Raw genomic sequence first — 22,914 nt, forward strand, 5'->3', positions numbered from 1 at the left:
CTTTGTGACAGAAGCTATTCTTAATCGTATATTTTAATTTGAAATATTAAATTAAATGTCAAATTACAAAAAATGTTACAATAACTATTGAAGTTAAAGGTAGTACAATACCTTTAAAGCTGAAAAATTACAATTACAATAAAGATAATGTAGTTTGAGATAATTGTTTGCTTTTCACATTAATAGTTTATTAGATGTTTGTCATTTGTAAAATCAATAAATGACATAGGACTTGACATCATTATATTCTTATATATTTATAAAAGTACTGGTAAAACTCTTTAAAGTCATGTGATGCATACAAAACTAAAAATGACAAATGTACTGTTATACAACACTTAGGGATAGTTTGTGTGAGTAGTAACATAATAAATTTACTTTAAATCAACAGTCCTAGATCAATTACAAAATTAAAGTTAGACTTGAAATTTGAACACTACATTAAACCAAATGATTACTTGAAAATTAAATTTAAGTTTTGTTTAATGTAAACCCACTTAACACCTCTTGAAAATGTGAACTCAGGTGTACAATTACAAATTGAGTGGTGGCTACCTTCACAGCAAGCACCCTGTCTGGACTGATTTTGTACTGAGTCATTTTGTTTGAGTAATATTAACAGTGGTGGTTTGATGGGGTACAAGCAGACATTTGCTGGATGTTGAACTGTCCATGACCAATGATAACGTTCGTATTTTGGGTTAATGGTGGAGGATTGGAATATCCACTTAATAATACCCATTTAAGAAACAAGATGAAAACTTCAGTTACAGTCTGTCCTTTTGCAATTACCTGTATGCTTAACATCACTTATTGTGCAATAATGAGGTAGCTTGAAGTTGACTGCAACTAGACTAGTAAATGTATGAAAAGGTTAAGTATAAAATACTGTTAATGATATAAAACGAGGTATAAATGCATTAATAATAGCATAATTTTGCAATTGCACTGAAATTTTGCCTGACTTTTTATGTCAGTCACAAGTCAATCACTTCAGTCTAAAATGCCACTTTACCATATTCGCTTACATGTATATGGTATTAAATAAATAAATGTTGATTTTAAATCTACTGAACCACCCACACAACTCTTGGCCCGATTAATTAAAGACCACCTCCAGCACCCTGTCTTTACCAGCTGTGTTGTGGCTGGCTTGAATGCCTGTTTTGTGAGGTTGAGCACCTGGAGTGCCTGAAGTACGAAAAGGGCACGCAGGCAAGTATGACTGACTGCTTCAATTGCAGTCCATCAAGTCAAAATAAAGCCAAGTGAATTCTCTGCCTGAGGCGCTTCAGAGTTTAATAATCCACTCTCACCTGTGCTTCTGCTGCCTATATTCCCACATACAATAGTTCTCTACCATACAGAAACATGTATCTTTTATCTGACAGGTAAAGGAAAACAACTATCCTTGATGAATCTGTACAACAAGTTCAGTGGATTGATCAGGATTGTTCACTCTAAGCAAGATATAGTGTAACCTTTTCTAACTGTGTAATCCTTGTAGAATCAGTAGACCAACTGTTCAGTTCATATGCTGCCAGTTGTCTTTGTGTTGTGAAACAGAATGTAGCCTTTTACAGTTTAAAAATATTTTTAAAAACAAAGAAAACTGGGGGGATATTATTTAATCTAGAATGTACATACACTATATGCAGTATATCATCCCTCAACTATATTTTTGCCTTCTAAAACAACATTCATTTTCAGGTAAATAACAGTTGAGTACAGAGAGACCATTTCCTTTTCGAAATTTTCAGTTTGCTGGGTGTATTTATAAAAACATATGGTAATCTGCAAATAGTTGAGAAAAATACTATCATAAACATGATTAACACTACACTACATTAAGAATGCTGAGCCTCTAACAAATTATACTCTTGTCTGTGCCTTTAGACTGTAAAATGGCAGTTTTACATTAAAACGCAGCACTGACTGGCACATTAAGAAATGTTTCTAGATCCTGCTGTACAGTCCCTACAGCTATTAAACATTCAGAGGAGAGACTCAAAAGCAAAAGATGAGTGTGCTCCTTGATTTAAAAAGCTGTCTCCCCTGTGGTGTTCAGAGTGGTGCCTTTTCATATTTATCACAATACATATTGGATGGAAATTTTATAAATTAAATATGGCATCATTTTTTTTCTGTTCATTTTTCACCATGTTACTATGAAAAAGTATCGGGTAGAGCTAACATTTTATGAATACATTTGTTTAAAAAGGTTATGTCACAAACACTTTGCTCCATTTGCTTAGAATTTATTAAATTAATGTTTCAGCATGAAACACTGGTTTAATAAACTGAGTTAGTTGATGAATTTGCTCATTAAATGCTTGAATAAATTTAAATCAAGCTGTGCTTCAATTGATAAAACGTTTTATGATATGCTTGACAGCTTCCTGTGATATTTTGGACAGAAAGCAATGCCTTAAAAACAGAAAAGATAATACATCCATTTATCAAGAGAAAGGACATATACTATATATCCAGTGTTTTGAATAATGCTTTATATGATTTTCACTATTCGACATGAATATTAAAATAAGAACAGGTAAGTGGTTGAATCAGGCAGACATACAGTACTGATCTTCATCCATCAAGATAAGAAAAAAACAGCAATTTGCTGTAGATTAATGAAAGTGCCTTGTGTGGTGAAAGAGAACCAAAATTACATTTTTCAGGAATGTTGTACTTGTCATATTTATGCTAAATCAGAGAATATAATGAAAAAAAAGTAGTTTTAAGAAAATGGAGGCATATTGCATTTTTCAATTATTGTTTCTTGAGCTTTTTGGTTGACCTTTCTTATTTGAATGTAATGTTTTAACAGATAACATACAGTATTATACATACAGTACCAATAAAACATTTGTGTTGTATATACAGTATGGACAATATATAATTTAGATAGCATGATACACCAACAATGTGCTTATAGATATCCTCAATAATAGATATATAATTTTAGAAAATTATTGTGAATATGTACAGGTAGGACCTTTACGATATCTTCAGTGCACTAATAATCAACAAAATTATCACAAACATATACACTTATACACTTTCATCCACACATTGCTAAACATCTAATTTACAGTGAAATGTAATATTTTCTCATGAACTGGTAGAGAGCATTGCAGTGGGTGTAATGTTTACATTTCTGGTGTTGGTTATTTCCTCCGAAAGGGTGCCATTAAATGCTACATGCACCTCCTAATGAAAAACATGTAGGAGCAGATGGGATCTTTACATGCACTACAGGCATTTAAGTGGAAAGCAGCACAGAAATGGCGCCTTGACATCAAAATGACATACTGATATGCAACACATATTTATTTCTACATTCTTTCAGATGTAATTTTCAAATTGTACTTTTCTGTTGACATATGATATTCTTTATTTCTTTTTCAGAAATGTTGGAGTCCAACAACCTAATTACCTTTAATGGCCTGGCTAACAGCTCCAGTTATCACACTTTCCTGTTGGATGAGGAAAAGGGGAGACTATTGGTGGGAGCCAAGGACCATATATTTTCCTTTAATCTTGTCAACATTAACAAGGACTATTTAAAGGTAACCTTGATCGATTTAGGAATGACAGGCAAAGTGAAACGTGGAAAGGGGGAGTATTTGAATAGAATGTCATTTTCATTAAGCTTTTTCTTTCTTCATGAATTAATTAGGGGCTGAGATACCATGTGTGACATTTGTATTTTTAAGCCATACATGACTTTTGAGAAAAATATTGTATTACATGTTTCCAGTCTGTGATTAAATTGTCTAGTATATAGTATACTGTTTCTATTCAGTGTGGCATTGCAGTGCAGTAAATGCTACTGGCTCAAACTTGGGTTCTAAGTTTGTTTCCGTACTTGGCTGCCTTTTATGTGGAATCCATATGGTTGTGTGGGTTTTCACCAGCTCTGGATCCCTCCCACCTTCCAACGATAAGCAGGCTAGTTTGTATCTCTAAACTGTGTGTGCTTGTGCCAAGCAATGGATTGGCTTTTCATCCTGTATGTAATTCCACCTTGTGCCTTTTGCTTCTGAGACCCTTACTAGAAGTAGTTGCACTAATGCTTGTATGTGGGCACCACAGTGGAATAGCTGTTACTATTGCACAGCTCTTGGGGCACATTCTGTGTAGACTTTCTGCTTTTGTTTGTGTGAGTTTGCTTCGCATCCTTTTGTTTCCTACCACTTTCCAAAGACAGGCTTGCTTGGTTACTTGGTTTATTTACCCTGTGTTAGGTATCCCTATCGGTATCCAACGTGTAGTCTCACCTTGCACTCAATAAATTTCTGGGATACATTTCAGGTTGCTGCAAACCTTACCTGAATGGTGTTCAGATAATATGACATCATAAACAAGCAGCTAATAGGTCTTGGTTTTACTTTATACAATACAGGGCCTTAGGGGAACTGGAGCCTATCCTGGCAAGCAACAAGAGCAAGACAGGTTACACACTGGATAGGATGCCAGTCACAGGGCAAATGCAGACAGAAACATACAAACTCTCAAATGAGCCATTTTTCCCATTACTTTAACATGAATAATCACAGACTAAGTGTCCACAGTAACATTTCCTATCGATATTTAATAATGAAGCTGGTCTGAAAATGCGGAGGAGGAAAATGTGGTAGGAAATTAAAGTACCCAGAGGAAACCCACACAAACAAGGGGAGAAAATAAAAACTCCACACTAATAGCACCCCAGGAAATGAGCCCAGGGCTCCAGCATTGCATGGCAGTAATTGCTAACTGCTGCACCACAGTGCCCTCCATATTTGTTTTATTCCAAATAAAATCAATAATAAATATTATGAAGATGAAATAATTACATATTACAAATTTCTGCTACAGCTAGCTTTGAAGAAAAACATTTTTTGCAGACTACTATACCATGCACAGTCAGGGACTGAGTGTCCACAGTAATGTATCCTATTAATTTTTAAAAGTTAAGTTGGCATGAAAATCTAAAGATGGACCACCCATGTATGATGTGGATCATACGCCTGGGTAATGAGCAATTAACTGTAGACAGAATACTAAAGAATACTGTATGTTTAATTTTAGTTTTTTTTCCATACTCCATTAGCTTTTTCTATTATGCTACCCTTAGTTTACTCTCAGACTCACTCCTCAGATGAGTCCCTCAATGATCTCCATTATATAATTACCTTTATCTTCATCATACTGTTTATTTGAACTCTAAATTGTTTTTAGATAGTTCTTTTAAGCCACTTAAAGATATATTTTATTTGTTAGACCTGTGATACAGCAGCAATAGCTTCAGAAGCTAGCGACTTTCAAATAAAACATGTCCAATGAATCAGTATAGTTATTGTATAGTATTAGTTTTCAAGGGGTTTAATCTGCTTAGAGAGATTAGTTTTGCTTCATCATTTCCTACCTTTAAAATAAGATAATTTGTTGATTAAATCCTGTGCTAGAGATGTCAAAATATTAATGGGGTTTCTCCTGTTCAATAATGTTTAGGAAGATCTTACTAACCAACAGCAGATTCAAACAAAGTTGGGGACGTAAAGGCAAAGTGATTCCCTAATACACAATGAAAAAGATGAAATTGCATCACAACAGGAAATAGAAATACAATAAACTTACTATATGATCCACTATAAATCTGTAATATAAAGAACTATTAAAAGCAACACAAAAAACATAAAGCCTCCCTACGTATGTCATATGTGTTGTAAAATATACTTATATAAAGTGATGTTTTTGGTTTCAGAATTTTTAAATGCTGAGATTTTTTCATTAAAATGTTCTATAAAGTTATGTATTATTTAGGCATAATAATTCAGTTTTAAATACCAAATATTCTTACTGCAGGTAAATAATAATCATAATCATAATAATAAAATGGAACAAGTAAAGGTTTATTCCATGCTGAAAACAGAAGAAAAGAAACACATTTCAGTTGAGAAGGCTTCTTTGTGTGTGCTGAATAATATTATAATACATTTTATTTATAATAATGACTGTGTTTTCATTCCAGGTGATAGTCATTCCAACAGGTACAGTACCATAGTACAGATGTGTTTATTATAGATTTGATTCTGATGATGCTCTTGAGCTGCTCTTCCAGTAGAAGCAAGATAAATAACAAATGTTGTACCACGGTATGAAAGCTGCAGAAATAATTTATCAACTCAATTATCAAAATGTCTTTGGGAGCACACTTTTCTTTGGAAATTTAAAGACTTGACAACCAAAAATCTAACAAGGTTACCATAGGTTAGGTAAAGTAATTTCTTAGACTTGGTACCAGTTTTGGTATTTTTGGAATTTGTTGGTATCAGTTTTGGTAACCCCAGGATGCACTAGAATATTTAGTTATTCTGCTCATCCACCAACAAAAAAGTAATGATTTGTAACCATTCCAAAGGATTTAGTCATGGAATCTTGTTTTTTTTACCATTATGTTGTTCATACTGTATAATTAGAATATTTCAAAATATGTTTTGTATACTCTGAGTTTTCAGTGAATTCTGTCTGGATACATTTCAGAGTTGTACAGTTGCTTAAGTGGAAAAGCCCATATATAGACCATAGTTTTCTGTGGTGTCAGACTAAATCCAAATAAGGCAGCTCTTGTAATGTAATGTAATGTAATGTGTTTATGATACTTTATGTGGATGAACAGGTCTGTGTCTATAATTATAACAGTGTACATTTTTCTATGCAGACTGTTTTATACAGAATTGTTTTGGGTGGGCGACATTACTTACATTTCTTTACTTTTGTGGAATTTGCTAAAAATACATTAATAATCTTTAGGTACCTGAAATAGGTTTATAGATATCTTATCTGATAATGAGGTTAAAAAAAAAACACTGTAAAATGCTAGGCACAAATTCCTCAAGGCTGATGTCTGAAAAAATATCTTTGTGTCAAAATAAAGTCGATTTTGAAATGAAAAGGAAACATGATAATGTAATACTTGTGGGTTTTGCTTAACTGAATAAGTACTTGGGCTACTTTCAGATTCTGCAATGTTTTCTTTTACTCAAGTAAATTCTCAGTACATTTTAATATTAACTTAAGCAAAAAGGTATGAATGCCTTAATGTGTAAAATGTGCATATGAACATATTTGCTGAGAAAAGCACATATCTTGCTGTTGTTTTTTTCCAGGAAAGAAAAAGAAGTAGAAAAAAATGTTTTAGATACAAATCAACATAACTATCTGTTTTTTTTATTTCCGATTTTAAATGTAGATGAACACAGGACAGAGTTTTTTGTGAAATAAGCATCAACAGTTAATTCAGCATTAAATGGCAGGATTTCTGATCTATTCAAATGTTGGTTAGATATTCTGTCACAATGAAAGTTATACTTATAAAAGTGGTTTTGCAAGCAAATTACTGTTACTGTTATTTATGGAATATGATTGTAATGTAAGAGATGTTAAAAACAATTACCCTTATGATAATTTTCTGGTCACTTTTAGATTGCATGGCCTGCTTCTCCCACAAGGAGAGATGAATGCAAGTGGGCAGGAAAAGATATTTTGGTAAGTAGATAGCACTAAATATCATTTAAATACATTGAAATTCCTTTTTGAATTGATGTTTCGACAATTAAAAATTAACCTAACTTTATTTCGGTGCAGGTGTTATTAATTTGGGGTTAACACAGGGTATCACTTCTAGTCTTCCAAATCTTGCAAGCATGATTGTTTTAAATATAAATGGATAAGTTTGCATTGGTTTGCATAATTTTAAATCTACTGCATTGTTACCTGTACCAGTCATTGATAATGGAAAGAGATGGCATTACATTCTCACATTCAATTTCTTCATAGATACCTTATTTCTCTGGAATAGAGGGATGTTTCTGGTCTAGTAAACTAGGAGAAGTTTAATTTAAATGTGTCAAACTCACATGGCTGCTTTCTAAAGTTCTAAGATATTCTTTTTATATATAACAAGCAGAACATGTCAAAATATACACTAGGCCAGTGGTTCTCAAACTGTGGTACGCGTACCGGCAGTGGTACGTGGAGTGCCGCCAAGTGGTACGCCAAATGACCCTGGAACTGTGTCGTGTGCACTGAAAAATCGGGACGGGTTTTCATATTTTGTATTTTAATACGTGTCGAATACGCAGCATACGTACTACGATACAGTGCGCGCTAATACTTCAGTGGACACAAGAGATACTCTGTAATTCTATACCACTCTATAGGAATGCGTGCTACGGATGCAAGTGACCAATTGTATTTAAAAAAAGCTACTGTATCTCCAGCAAATAGGGAGAAAGGAGAATGTGCGTGATTTTTGAACAATGCCAACGTTCTAAACACATGAATGCATAGAAATACGTGCTACGAACACAGGTAATCTTGTGAGCACACGAAAGCGTGATAACAGAAAAATATCTAAGAACTGTTCTAATTTGAGAAAAATACACCTAGCGTCTCTGTGTTTCGCTCCCATGCGCATGAAATAAAAACTTTAAATAAATACGGAAATAAAAACGGAAACGCGGAAAAATGCAAGCTTGCGTTTTGCTAAAGCAGGTAAGCTACACTATTTTGGAAGAACCTTATTTACCGTTGGCAAAAGAGCTGACACGTATTATGTGTAGAGAAAAAGCTGCTAAACAGCTCGACCTGCTGCCCCCTCCCCCTGAAAGACACAGTCATTCATAGAATTGTTGAAATGAAGGATTATATCAAAAGTACACTGATAGAGCGCATTAAGATGAGCAGATGTTTTTTACTGCAATTAGATGAGTCTGTAGTCGATTTGGCCAATTTGCTCGTTTACGTTAGATACGAGTTTGAGGGCATGTCCCATGAAGACTTTCTGTTCTGTAAATCGCAACCAACAGGAACTACAGGAGAGCACATATTTCAGCTTCTGAATGAATTTATCGAAGAGAATGGCCTCGACTGGATAAAATTTGTACAGACGGTGCTAGAGCAATGACAAGCCGACATAACGGTGTAGTTGCACTAATTAGAGAGGGTGCTCCAGAAATTAATGTATGCATTACAACATCCGATTGCGAGACCTTTGCAATCAAGAAAATGCCTGACGATTTAATATCTGTTAAACTGTTGTGAATTGTATATTGTATTTTATTAGTTGTTGTTAATGTTTTTTTTTTCTGTAAAACACTTTGAGAAGCCACCTTTAAAGGCACTATATCAAATAAAGTTTATTATTATAATATTTATTATATGTATGTGTGAGTGTGTGTGCACGTGCTCTCATGTTGGTCATTGAGAATTACTGGGGTTCCTATGAGATGATGACTTGTAGGTGGTACTTGGATGCTTTGGTTGGATTAGGGGTGGTACTTGGTCCAAAAAGTTTGAGAACCACTGCACTAGGCCAACAACAGTTCAGTCAGATTACCTGAAGATATCTATGACAATAATAATGCCTAAAATTGCATTTATTTGAACTGTCAATCTTAATTGAACCTACAAATATACAACAAATGGATTATAAAAAGACTTTTACTTTAAAAAATGTTCAACACACGCAAAAATGAGAACTTTATGTAAACAAGTTACTTAAAAAGATAGTTTTAAATAATCACTTAAATGACAGGAAAACTAAAACAAAATACAGGACAGTAGTATCTGATAAACTAGATTTTTGCATCCTATTTGCATTCTTAAAACTGTCACAGTTTTTTATCCAATTAAATGAAGCAGGAAATAAAACTAATTTTCCAATCATAATGTGGTCAACCAAAAATAACACTCTTTTATTTACTATTCACTTTATAGACTAAAAAAAACAACAACAATTCTTTTAATCATTAAAGTCTGAGATAATTAGTCTTCTTTATAACCATGGGGCTAACACTGATTCACGGTGTCAGTGTTCATGTGAAATTTTGTCAGTAATAATTAATAGCTTGTTATATTATCAAAAATATTATTAAGATACTGTCAAAGCTTTTTGTTTAACTGACATGTGATGGTGACATTAATATGTTAGAGAGAATAGGATTCTAAAAATTCTTACATCAAACTTTATCTGGGCCTAAGTGTATAATGGGACATTATATACTGTATACTGTATGTGATATGTTAGTACAAAACTTTACATCTCATATGTTCTCCTTTTTACCTTCCGAGAAAGAAAAATAATGAATGTTACCCTGGATGGTCAGAAATGTGTGCTTGTAAGATTGTATGTACAAAGACACATACAATCTGTAATTTCCAGATGTAGTGATGCCACAGCTCAGTAAAAGAAGGAGGGGGAATCTTTGGGAAATGTGTTAGCTTTGTTTGCACAAAGAGACCCACAAACATAATAGCTAGACTACCCAGTGCAGCAGCCTTGTATGTAAGTGATACAACTCACTTTGGTGCAGTTTTCACACCAAAATATGCAATAAACATTGTTCTCAGGACTCCCAACCCTGTTCCTCATTTGTCCAAGTTGGAGAATAAGGTTGTTAGTGTAACATTAATCCTTTCTTGTTTTATTGAAAATGTCACTGAACAGTGTTATGATGACAGCATTTTCAGACTGATTTTCCACCAAGACAATGGTGAACATACATAATTGCTTAATCTCTGAACATGATAATATGCAATATAGTACCTTGAAGTAAGAATCACTTAAGACTTTCTATTTAAATTGGGGATCACTCACATACTATAGATTGGGACATCGTATTTCATTAAATGTTTACCCAGTTTGTCATCTGTAAATTGAGTTAGATAGAAGGAATGTCAACTACCAACAAACAACTACCAACAAATAACACTGGCATTTTAACAGCTGTTTTAACAATTGAATGGAGGAGTGTGAATTGACTTGTGATGCTGTAGTATGTCCTAAACTCTCTATCAGTCTATAAGAGTCTTGTATGTGGGTTAATGGTGGACATACTGTACTAGATACTGATCACTCATACAGTCATACCACGTGCAGATTCTCTTAAACATGTTTACACGTGATACCATTACGTCTTTTTCACTTAACATCAATAAACACCACTTTCTCTCATCTTGCGTTTGTCTTGAATGAGAGCTTATTTGCTTAAATTGTTTCATTGTGGCATCTGAAAGGTCAGAGAGGCCCAAACAGCGTTATATCAATATGAGCATGGCTATACTGGTGTGTTTCATTTGTTTTCTAAACACACTGAAAGTACAAACATAAAAAAGTTAAAATGTTGATAGAATGTTGAGAGACATTCTATCTTTTGCTTTATGTATGGTACCATATTTAATTACAGAATTATAGAGAGTTAGAATACCATTTCAGATCATTCTATTAAGAAGAGTAAGCAATAGTTGTAAGAGGCAAAAAAAATAGTTTTTGGTTTTCCATTTGCAAAAATAAAAGTGAAAGTAAAAAAATACAGTACTTCAGCTTCCAATTACACTATTTTTCAAGCAAGCCATTTTCTAATTTCTCTTGTTATGTATGCTTTTACACAGATCACTTCTGGTCTTTTATCTAATCATAATTACACGGTTGCTAAAATACACATAGTGATGAAAACAGGGGTACTGCTAATGGGATACCTGCTAGAAACTCTTAAGTCTGTTTCTTAATTGTCATCTGTGGATGTGAATTTAAAAAAAAAACCTTAACAGGCAGATGGAGTTCTTCATTATACTGCATATACTATTAAATTTGTATCTTAAATAGCACAGCATTTTAAAATAGAATATTTGTTTTGAATTGAAACCACTATAGCAGAAAAGAGAATGATTGGCAAATCTTAAATTATATGCAGATCATATAATAATTTGCTCTTATGTTGTATTTTTTTAAAACACTAATTTTCCATTAAAACATGTTAATAATAAATACACTTTTACAGTTGCAGTGTGACTTAGTATGTACAATACTATGAAACGGATCCCGCAGTATTATAAATGGAACAATAGTAATCACAATAATTGAAGAAATTTAATTGTGAAATGATGCTGGAATACACCACTTAGTGTACTGCGAATTCTTAGTTTTAATTAATAGTTATTACATATTTAGTGTAAGTATCATCTAACTGAAGAATAGGAAAGACGTAGTAGACATTTTTGCTTTGTGCACTTAAAATTTGTTCTGCTATTTTAATAATTCAATGGATTTATCCAGCCTTTATTCACAAGATTAACTTGTAAAGCATGCAACTACTTTAGCAAAGACAATAACAGCAGAAGCTTATAGAAAATGATTCTCTTGTGTTTATAATGAAGGGGTAAATCTATAGAGGTAAAAGATTTTTCAGCTGTTTTTGGAATACACTTAACAATAGACCTTCCGGAACATCATGATCTAACACAGACTATGGAGAGTGAATTACTCATGACATAAGCAAATGTTTGTGCCAAGAGGATTAAACACGGATCATTGAGCCTGTCTGCTCTTTTTTGACCATTGGGCAGGCTTTAAAGACTGATGTTTTATTATTAAACAAGTTGAGCATATGATGAGGATTAATATATATGGTTTAAAAGACTTAAGTTAAGATAAACCTTACATAATCCCTGTCTTTTATTTTGTCTTTAATTTTCATTCCCTGAAGGCTAAATCAGCGACATAAAGGGATAAAACCAACACATTAAATAACTATGCTGTTATTTAAGGTGGGTAGTTACGTCAGCATGCATAGGCTGCAAAGGAACAAGTAATAGGTTTATTCCATGCTGAAAAGAGAAGAAAGAAAACACAACTTTTTTGGCTGAGGAGCCTTCTTCTTCACACTAGAAGACCCCACAGCCATTTCCTTTACTGTTAAGATTAAGATCACTTTATTAGCCATATTCAATTTCTTGCATTAGGAATTTGTCTTTTTTGCATACTCCAACTTGCTCTCCATGACACATACAGACACAGAGAGAGAGAGAACCTTGGAGTCAGAGCAGAGGGTCAGCCATTGTACAGCACCCCTGGAGCAGTTGGGGTTAAGGGCCTTGCTCAAGGGCTCAACAGAGTAGGACTCCTCTGCCAGCTGCAGGATTTGAACTGGCAACCTTCCAGCCACAGGCACAGATCCTTAGCCACAGAGCCACCACTCTGCCCCAATTGTACACATTATGTAATATTATGATTGAAACCATTACATTAAAATACAAGAGAAAAGATCTATCTGCAGAACAGCATTTATAAAAGTCCTAAGCATATACTGTACAGTACTGTACAGTGTATGTATAAACTGTATATGGAATATGGAGAAGCCCTGACTGTTGAGAATAACTTTGTGGATCACTTAAAATGTGAGCAACGACCATAAGACAACCTTAAGTGCTGACATAATTAAATGTAATCAAATAAAGGACAAGTTTAGTTTAAGAAAGCAAAGCTTATATATTCTGTGTTATATACAGTGTATATAGTTGTAATTAAAATGCACTGCTAATTATACAGTACTTGTATTCATTGAAATTTGGACAGGAAAAGTGTGATGCTCATTCTTAACAAATAAATTTCTTCCAGAAGTTCCCCAAAATACAAATATTTGAACACTTTCATTTAATATTATTCCACAGTATTATTATTCCAAATCATGTAAAATTATTTCTTCATCCTCTACATGGACATGCATAGACATGATGGTGAAAAAATAGAAATATGGACTATAGGCAATTGTCTGGGATTGGAGCTCTCTAATTTCAATGTTTTTTCACTTTATAAGAGTGGAGTGGAACTTGAAATTGTAACGCTTAGACAAAGGCAAGCGATTCACTTTCCAAATGAATGGGAACGTTCCATACAATTGCACCAGCTATTGCTCCACCACTGTTACACACATGGCTTATTTACATTTAAATATGGGCTTATAATAATACTTAAAATATAGCTGCTTGCAGCTGAGTCAAATACCCTAAGCAGTAACACAGAAGAATGATTATATTTTTTGGACTTGATTTCTGACTTCTTGTCAGTTCTAGTGCACTTGGCACACATACAGTACACCCATGCTGGCAAAAGATGCTCTAAAAATAATAATAATGCAAACAGCCTGTCAACTTCAAAATGTCGCTCAGTAAAATGATAAATGAAGTGGCGCGAAATCTCTAGATTAAACTTCAGCATATGAATATTACAGATTACACACGCTGATAAATTTCAACAAGATATTGCCCTGGGCAAGTCAATGAAATACGAAATTGTAATAACAGAGCTTTTGCCTAGATGGGTTCATATGGAAACTATCTAGCTCTATTGACTTTGAGTAGGTTTTGTTTGAACTACTGTATTTTTTTTTCAAACACATGAATGTCAGGTGATCTCTTTAAACAGGTTTTCTGTCTGGACAGAGATTTGCTCATGAAAGGAGAGGCTGACTAAAGCTATTTGTTACTGAGCTGGAACAATGTCATTTTTCAGCCTATTGAGACTAAATGGAATTACTGAGTATCTGTCTTGTCAAAAAATAAAAGACTGAAGGCTCTGAGCAGAGCGAGATAACAAAGGGTGCTGCAGCTTAGCTATCTTTTTATTGTTATATTTCCTACTAAGCTGAGTCTGAGGACAATGGAGCTAAAATAAGTTGAAATCTGTAATCTTCTTGGATAATGATCAAGTGTGATTGGTTAACATTTTCTAATCCAGTGGGGAAAGTGCATTTTTATTAAATGGCATGATTAGCTTTATTTTAAAGTTATATCCATAACATAATGCCTGTAGCATTCCAAACAATCTGTAACTTAAACCTTACTTCCTGTAAGAGTAATTCTACCACTTTACAATTAATTATATGTAAGGCTTCAAGTCTGTAGTATATTTATTTTTGTCTCTAAGCCCAAGTTATTTTTTTTATTTTTTCCTTTCCACCTCTTTTAAGGTACAGTTCTTCATCATAGTCATTTTAATTGTGATCCTTTTTTCCCATTGGTGTTTATGCTTCCCATGCTTACTATGTTTATGTATTAGATGTTGTTTATTGACAGGAAATAAATTGTTAGGTACACTATATTGATGTAAAATTGAAACAGGAATTAGTTTTAACTTGACTTTTTGTGTGGGGGCAGGAATACAGATGCAGAAAGTGTTTTTTGGATCTGTCTATTTAATTCCTGAATTATTTTCAGTTAAATAACTTCTCTAGCACCACTATACTCAGCTACCATGAGGAATATGTAGTATAACATAATAATATTGAATAAATCAATACAACCTTTATGTTTTTATATGGTATATAGTCATAACTTAGAACACAGATCTGTGAAGATCAAGACTAAAACCACCAAGCTAAAAGATTTGTTCCTTGCTGTGTGGTATGACATTAATATCCAGGGGTGAGTTTTCCGAAAGCATCATAGCGCTAAGAACATCGTAAAGTCGCTCTTAAGATAGATTGTTAATTTACGAGTGTTTCCCAAAACCTATCGTAACTAAAGTAAAACGTTAAATCCTTCGTAATCTACGTGCTCCCCGACCCACTCGTTAATTACTAAGTGCTTCTTAAACTGGCTACCTCTTGCGCCAACCTTAGTGTCAGAGATCGCCAGACAGAGCACATTCAATTCACGGCATGGGAATTCTCTTGAAATATAGAATACTAAGAGTTTATATTAAGGATTTTGATATTTTGGTGTACTATGTAAGAGGAAATTCGAAAAAAATAACATTTATTTATACAGTAATTAATTTATTAGTCATCTTGGGTACATTTCATATTTTTACTGTAAGTCAAATGTTTTAATAATACTCCCTCTTTTAGTACTTTTGGGGGGAGTTTAAAATGTATTTAAATTCCATAAAGAAGGTGAAACATGTAACATGTATTACAATGTAGCGCCATGCAGGGCGGGCTGAGAACAGCACCTGGGGACTACCGGACTATATAGTGGGACGGAGTCTGGGATACAGTCTCTTCCCTTCGTATGTGTATGTTAGTGTAGGTGCAGCGCTGTAACCCCTGTCCCTGTGTGTGTACCTTTCCCGATTCGAGTTAATAAATTTGTTGTTCAGCCCCATTCCCATGCCTGCTCCATTCCGTACCGAAACCCACGGTCGATGCAATATTTAAAGTTCGAATACCGTTTTATGTTAAAAAATAACAACATTTTTTTCTCATGAAACACTGTGATTCTTAACAATGGCAGCGCACCAAAAAATATGGTTTTAAATCAAAGACATCATGCAGGACGCATACACTGTCCACGCAGTTAAACTTGATTTTCTTTTACGGTCATTTATTTGCTTTTCTCTTAGAAACAATAAGGGTCCCATTTTGGGCCTATCTATACGCTTTCGCTAAAATGGTTGTTAAATTATGATGTCATGTTTGCTTCATATTCCTTTTCACAACTTTATTTCATCCCACTGAAGGACCAAAACCGACACCATATAATGAAAGTATTTTCAATCGATTGTTTTTCAATCGACTTGTGATGCTTTTTGCTAAGCGACTTCAGGGGAGGGGTTAACAAAGAAGTACTTTATACTCGCTTGTTAAATGATCGATTAAGAGGGGTTTTGGGAAACCCACGAAAAAGTAAGTCGTACGTTACGTACGTAGATCGTAAAGCTGCTCGTTTGTCTCTAAGATTAATCGTTTTCGGGAAACTCACCCCAGAACAGTTGTATTTTATACTACAACACCTTTTACAGTTTATTTACTTTATGCCTGGCAAATTGAAATTAAATCTATGAAAACAAATTCTTAATACTGTATGTGTAAATTTGTTTGATAAGTAATTTGAATTAATTGAATTTTTAAAATTTGGAATATGTTTACAATACAGTATATACTGTAATATAACACATTGTTTTCTAAGAATCAAATGTTTAATTAAAAAGGATTTCAGCAACACTTTCAATCTTTAAATCGCCTTGATCACTTATAAGACTGTGCCTCTTCGCACAATTCCTCAAATATCATACTCCTTCAGCTTTAGGTAACTATACACATTGACAAAACAAAAAAGCCTAAGAAAAAAAAGCCTTAGCCTAAGCCTAAGTTGTACTGTTCTAGACAACTAGGACTCCACAGCTGTGTTGTAGAAAGACAACAAGCTACTCACCTGAATATACAGTATAACATACCTTACCAGTAGTGCCCTTTATTAATAAAATAAAAGTATTGATCCTTAATCAAGATATACTTGAAAATAAAGCTTTTTCAAAGAATCAGTGAGATCTTGCAGAGTTCTTTTATGTTTCCTGCAGATTTTTAACATTTTGATTTTTCTTGTGTTCAGTGGCCCTGCAGAAACTGTTTAAAGTTGTTTAAAGACTGTAATTAAATCATTTAAAGACCATTTAAAGACCGTGTTAAATCTATGGAAGTAGAATTATCAAACCAGCTGAAATATTCTAATTAAGGATACTCCTGTAACAGTGCCCTTCAGGAAAATTAACTTTCTGGAATAAAAATATCAACCATGTAATTGCTGATGTAGTTTCATTAACAACTATCCAGTGACATTTCATATTCATGTGTGCTCAAAAAGAGATCATATTTCTATATGACATACAAAATACAAGAGACACATGTTTGGCTTCCTTTTTGAACAGATGTTTACACAGATGGATGTTCTTTATTGTTCTAACAATTCTGAAAAGATCTGCATTAATCTTTGTGGATTTGTGCTTTGGAATATGAAATGCTCACTGATATGACCTTTGCTAAAGAAGCTCTTGTGAATGTTTATTATTCAGGAACTGGCCTGCAGAAAAAAGATATGATATCTTTAAATATAAATAAAAAATGTGGTGTACATATGTTTTTAGGACAAACACAACTCACTTTTTAGGGTTATCTCAAATTCCCAGTATTAAAATAATTACTTCTGAAAAACAGTCTTCTCACTCTCAGTTACAAATGAATCACAAAGATTAGTGTTGCTGACATTATTATAAGAACAGATCTACAATGTCACTCAGAATGTAATGTGTTGTAATGAAAGAGATATTTATCACAATATGAGCATTAACAAATAAAATATTTTTGGATTGGTTTCTAAAATATTTCTAAAAATATAAGTTCCAATATTAATGCTGTAGGTTTCTGTGAAGGTTTTTTTGTTAGAGCTTGTAATTTACTATGTTTGTAATTTGCTTGTGATTTATTTCAAGTTTTATTTCATAGTTTATTGACTTTTGAAAGCAAATTTATTTCTATCTTTAAAGGTGATTTTCTTAAAATGAATAAACTTTTTGTCCATTAACAGGATAAGTATGCATGCCTTTCTCTTTGGAAAGGTGAAAATGTAAAAAAAGTAGAAAGGTATAAATAAATGTTTTAATTCAATATAATTCAATGTACTTGTATTGATACAAATTCTACATTACTTTATTTGAGTGTTCAGTTCAAGAAGTAAACATATTTCGTGGCTTGATTAGTTTAAATGGCATGGCTTTCTCCAATTTACATTTGTATAGTCTGGAGTTGTAATGTGTTTCAGATATGTCCACCTGTATGTATCATATGGGAAAGATTTCCTCCATAGATGCTCTCCTAAAACATCCTGCTGGGTCTCTATGATTTTTTAGGAATGCTATTAAAGTTTTGTTGGAGGGCCTCCACTACATCCAGCCTTCCTGAGAATACATAAAACAGGTGGAAACAATTCAGTTGGGAAGAATCAATTTAAAATTTATAAACTGAAAGCAAGATCATGAAGCTTATGGTTACCAAAAACCAAGGTTTTGTTAACCACAAATATACAGTAGTACCACAAGAGAAAGAAAATTGAACATGTTACTGATTAAATCCTATTGTTGTACTATTATCTTTCCCAATAGAAAGAATGTTCCAATTTCATCAAAGTGCTTCAAACCTTTAACCAAACACATCTGTATGTTTGTGGAACTGGGGCCTTTCATCCTATTTGTGCCTACCTTGAAGTTGGAAGACGTCCTGAGGTAATTATTTTCTTTAAAGTTCATTGTTAACATTTTTGGTTGATTCATGTCTTGCCGATTTAAATAACATTGGCATAGAATAATTTAATAACAAGAGGAACAGATGTGTATAACAGTCATTTTTAGTTTTAAAGTCTCAATTAAGTATTTTACATGAAAGCAGACTGATTGGACCTTTATTACAAGTGTGTGTTACATTAAATACAGTATATACAGTACATGCACACATACAATGTTTTCCCATTAAACATTTTGATGTTCAGAACTTACTGTAACTTACTGTATATTCATTAAACATGCTAACGTTTGGCTTCTTCCTTTGTTATTGTGAGCTCAATGCTTATAAAATAGAAAGCTATAATCCAATACAGGTACAGGTCCTACATTTTGTCTACAACATCATCCACTAAGTCATCTCCTTTGGCTTATCCCTGTATCACTACTCTCATTTGACATTACAAGCACTTCTGGAGAGCTGATTCAGCAGGATGTGTAAAGACTGATCTCATTTGTTTTGTTGGATATTGACAATAGGTTCACTGAATGCACACAGCACAGTATCTGAAAACATACACAAGCCTTTTGATTTTATTCCCCGTGAAACAAATGTGCTCATACAGTAAACCCATTTTTACATTGTTATTGTTTTTTTATTGAAATGAATTAGATTTAGCATAATTATGTATAATTGAGTACAAGCTTTTGTCCAAAAATAGCACAGATTCAATTAGAGTACACTGCAACAAGATAAATAATCAAAATAGAGGAAAGAAATCATACCTTGTGCACTCTATTGCCTTTAATTATACTTACAGATCAAACTCTACGAAGCCTAGTAAGTTGGCAATCACTGCACCACAGTACAATGATAGCATTATTTATGATACCGACAATTGCTATATTAAAATCTTTCATTTCCTAATGTCTGCAAACAACAAAATGCTTGGGAGGCAAAAAGCCATTCAGACATAAATAAGGTCTTCATTGTTTAGACGTCTTTGTTTGGACATTGTTTGAACTGCAAATTGACATGAAAGTGACATATGAGGCTGAGAGAGATGGGATATTTTCCAGCTGTCCTGTTCAACCACTTTAAGATGTCATGTTTCCACAAATGCATTTTTCTTAAAGTTAGACATGGTTCGAAAATAGAATTGGACATATAGTTATACTCCATGAATAAGGAAAATGAGAAAGAGTCATTAGTCTTTATTGAATGAACTTTGGTAATGATTCTGAGTTTTGATTTTTCTATTATTTTTACAATGATAAAATACCTTTTGATTTGGATTTTACCTTTAAACATCCTATAAGCATGAGACTGTTTCTACTTTAACATATGAGACGTCATCTGTGATATTCAAATGTAATGCATACAGATAGCTGATGGTGCCAGTGATCAAAATTTAACTTTGTAAGATGACTAGGTGAACTTGCAGCTAAATGATAGTCTCTATGAGTATTATATTATAAGATTATTACAAATTATGATTATTGTATTCTTATCTGAAAATGTCCATGATGTACAGATCAGACCAGATTATTTAAGTGTAAATTGAGTTCAAATACTGAAAAAATTGTGAATCTCTATTTGTTGTGTAAATTTGGTTTACATACAGACTAAGTAAATGAATATTCATTATACGGATATCTGTGTTTAAAACAAATAAAATTCCTATTTGGATATTTTCATTATTTTTATCCTTTCATTGTTGAAATAATGTTTTGAAATAATGTTTTTTCAGCCTTTTAATTATTTTCCAAGTTATTTATGAGTGTCTGTTTCAGATACAGGATTAAACTGCACTCAGTGTCATTTCTTTGGAATGCAAACAAGGAGGTTTTGTTTTTCCATATGCTCTGTATACTCCAACCATATTGTCTATTTCTCTGTATAAATAGAGGACAAAATTCCCACTGAAGACTTTCTCCATCCTATTCTTTTTTGTTTGGAATAAAACCCATTTCCTACCTTTATATTTATTCTGATGTCTATTCACATTATATTCTTCAATAAACATTTACCTTCTCTTAACTTATTCAGAACGTATAACAGGTGCTAGGCAGTGTGAATATCTAGCTAATTATGAATGCAGTCTTTATGGAACAAGATTATCAAGATAATACCATAAATAAATAAAAGGTTCTCAAAACATTGTGTTAAGAGCTAGCTAGTCTGAAATTTCAGATTTAAACTACAACATCTTTAACATTGTTAAACTACACAGATTTAAACAACAACAGCCAGCAGCCATATCGCCCTGCAACTCACATCTGGCAATCCAATGAAGATAAGCAGTTGTGAGCCTAGCCAGTACCTTGATGGGAGACCTCCTGGGAAAGCTAAGTTTGCTGCTGGAAGAGGTTTTAATGGGGCCAGTAGGGGGTGCTCATCCTGTGGTCTGTGTGAGTCCTAATGACCTAGTATAGTGACAGGGATACTATACTGTAAAAAGGTGCCGTCCTGCGTATGAGATGTAAAACCAAAGTTCTGACTCTCTGTGGTCATTAAAAATCCCAGGGTATATCTCAAAAAGAGTTGGGGTTCTATCCCGGTGTCCTTGTAAAATTTCTCATTGGCCTTTACCAATCATGGCTTCCTAATAATCTCTACCTACAGTATGAATTGGCTTCATCACTCTCCTCCGCACTGATAGTTGATGTGTTGTTAGCATGCTGGCACATTATGGCTGCCATGGCATCATCCAGGTGGATGCTGCACATTGGTAGTGGTGGAGGGGAGTCCCCATTACCTGTAAAGTGCTTTGAGTGGAGTGTCCAGAAAAGCGCTATAGGAGTATAAGGAATAATTATTATTATTAACATTTATGTAAATATAACCCATAACAAGCTATAGAGTTGCTAAAATACTGAATATTGTCTCATAATCAGGCATGAGGAAAGTCCCCCAAGTCCTCCAGTTTTGACCACTTACAAAACTTTTATTTTTTAAACATACAGTAAAATGTAATATTACAATAAAACACAAAAATAAAATATTAATGCAGCATAGTAATATCAAGATGTATAATTTTAGTGAAACTTTATAAATTGAAAAATACTAATACTATGATTAAACTGAATCATTTCTAAAATTCAAAGATACCGAAAGGCTGACAGGCAGGATAATAAATCATGCCACGTCTTCCCCTTTGACATCTTAGAAACGAAATTGCTTTTCACTTTTGCCTTCACACAAATCTGGATAATGTTAAAAGCCAAAATAGTGAATAGGAGAAAAAAAATAGTTCTAGGGGGGATTGTCTTTAGCTTTGGTTGGAAATTTAAACTTAAACTAAGAACTCATATGAATATTTTATGGCCTCCACCTTTACACACTTTACTTTTCAGTTCCACACCACTTTACTTTTTCCCTGTCAGTTTCCCTCATGGCGATTTGTCCCAGACAATTTGTCCCCATGACAATTCACTCCCATGACAAATCATCCCCATGACAATACATCTAAATCGGACAACTTGTTCCCAAGACAGTACATTTCAACAACAATAAGTGTGTGTAATAATTGGCCCTTTTACTTGTTTTACTCACTAGAATTCACTCCTATGGCAATTTTGTACCTCTAACAGCTGGTCACTACTCCTCTGATAATAATATTCCAGTAATCAATTCATGTTACGTTTTTTAACTGTATTACTGTCATGTTTTTCTCTTACACTAAGAAGTTGCAGAATTTGCTTGTGGAGTCAGTTTCTGAGAACTAGGCTATGGCTGTATATAGCCTGATGACTCTATTAACTATAATAAAAATAACTAGGAAAACGTACACTAGGTCATTTGTAAATTTATCTTAGTTTGAAATGTATATATTTATCTACAGCACTTAGCTATCTAAAATGTATGTTAATTATGGTATGTATAATGGTAAAAAAAATAGATATTGGAGAAGTGAGTGTTTGTCATATGATGTACATTCTAACTTGTTTCACTTCCTAGATTACATTGTAATTGTACCTTTTAGATAGATATCTATTATATCAAAATCGAGGAAGAAAAAAATATGTTTTATTATCGCCTGTAAAGGAGAAAACTATTATGGTAGATTCAGTTTACAAAAATCTATAAATGT

At 33.4% G+C, this 22,914-nt stretch overlaps 1 protein-coding gene across 2 annotated transcripts in view; it reads left to right on the plus strand.

The window, feature by feature from the left end:
- The window catches only part of sema3ab (sema domain, immunoglobulin domain (Ig), short basic domain, secreted, (semaphorin) 3Ab), a 217,624-nt gene that overhangs the window by 163,960 nt on the left and 30,750 nt on the right, over positions 1 to 22,914 (plus strand). For both annotated transcript variants that reach the window (XM_015352900.2, XM_006633561.3), the window contains 3 exons: positions 3,412 to 3,572; positions 7,474 to 7,536; positions 18,707 to 18,826. In XM_015352900.2, the coding sequence (XP_015208386.1) occupies positions 3,412 to 3,572; positions 7,474 to 7,536; positions 18,707 to 18,826 (344 nt within the window). The remainder of the gene's footprint in view (positions 1 to 3,411; positions 3,573 to 7,473; positions 7,537 to 18,706; positions 18,827 to 22,914) is intronic.

The sequence above is a fragment of the Lepisosteus oculatus genome, chromosome 7 (assembly GCF_040954835.1).
Source record: "Lepisosteus oculatus isolate fLepOcu1 chromosome 7, fLepOcu1.hap2, whole genome shotgun sequence".
Lineage (NCBI taxonomy): Eukaryota > Metazoa > Chordata > Actinopteri > Semionotiformes > Lepisosteidae > Lepisosteus > Lepisosteus oculatus.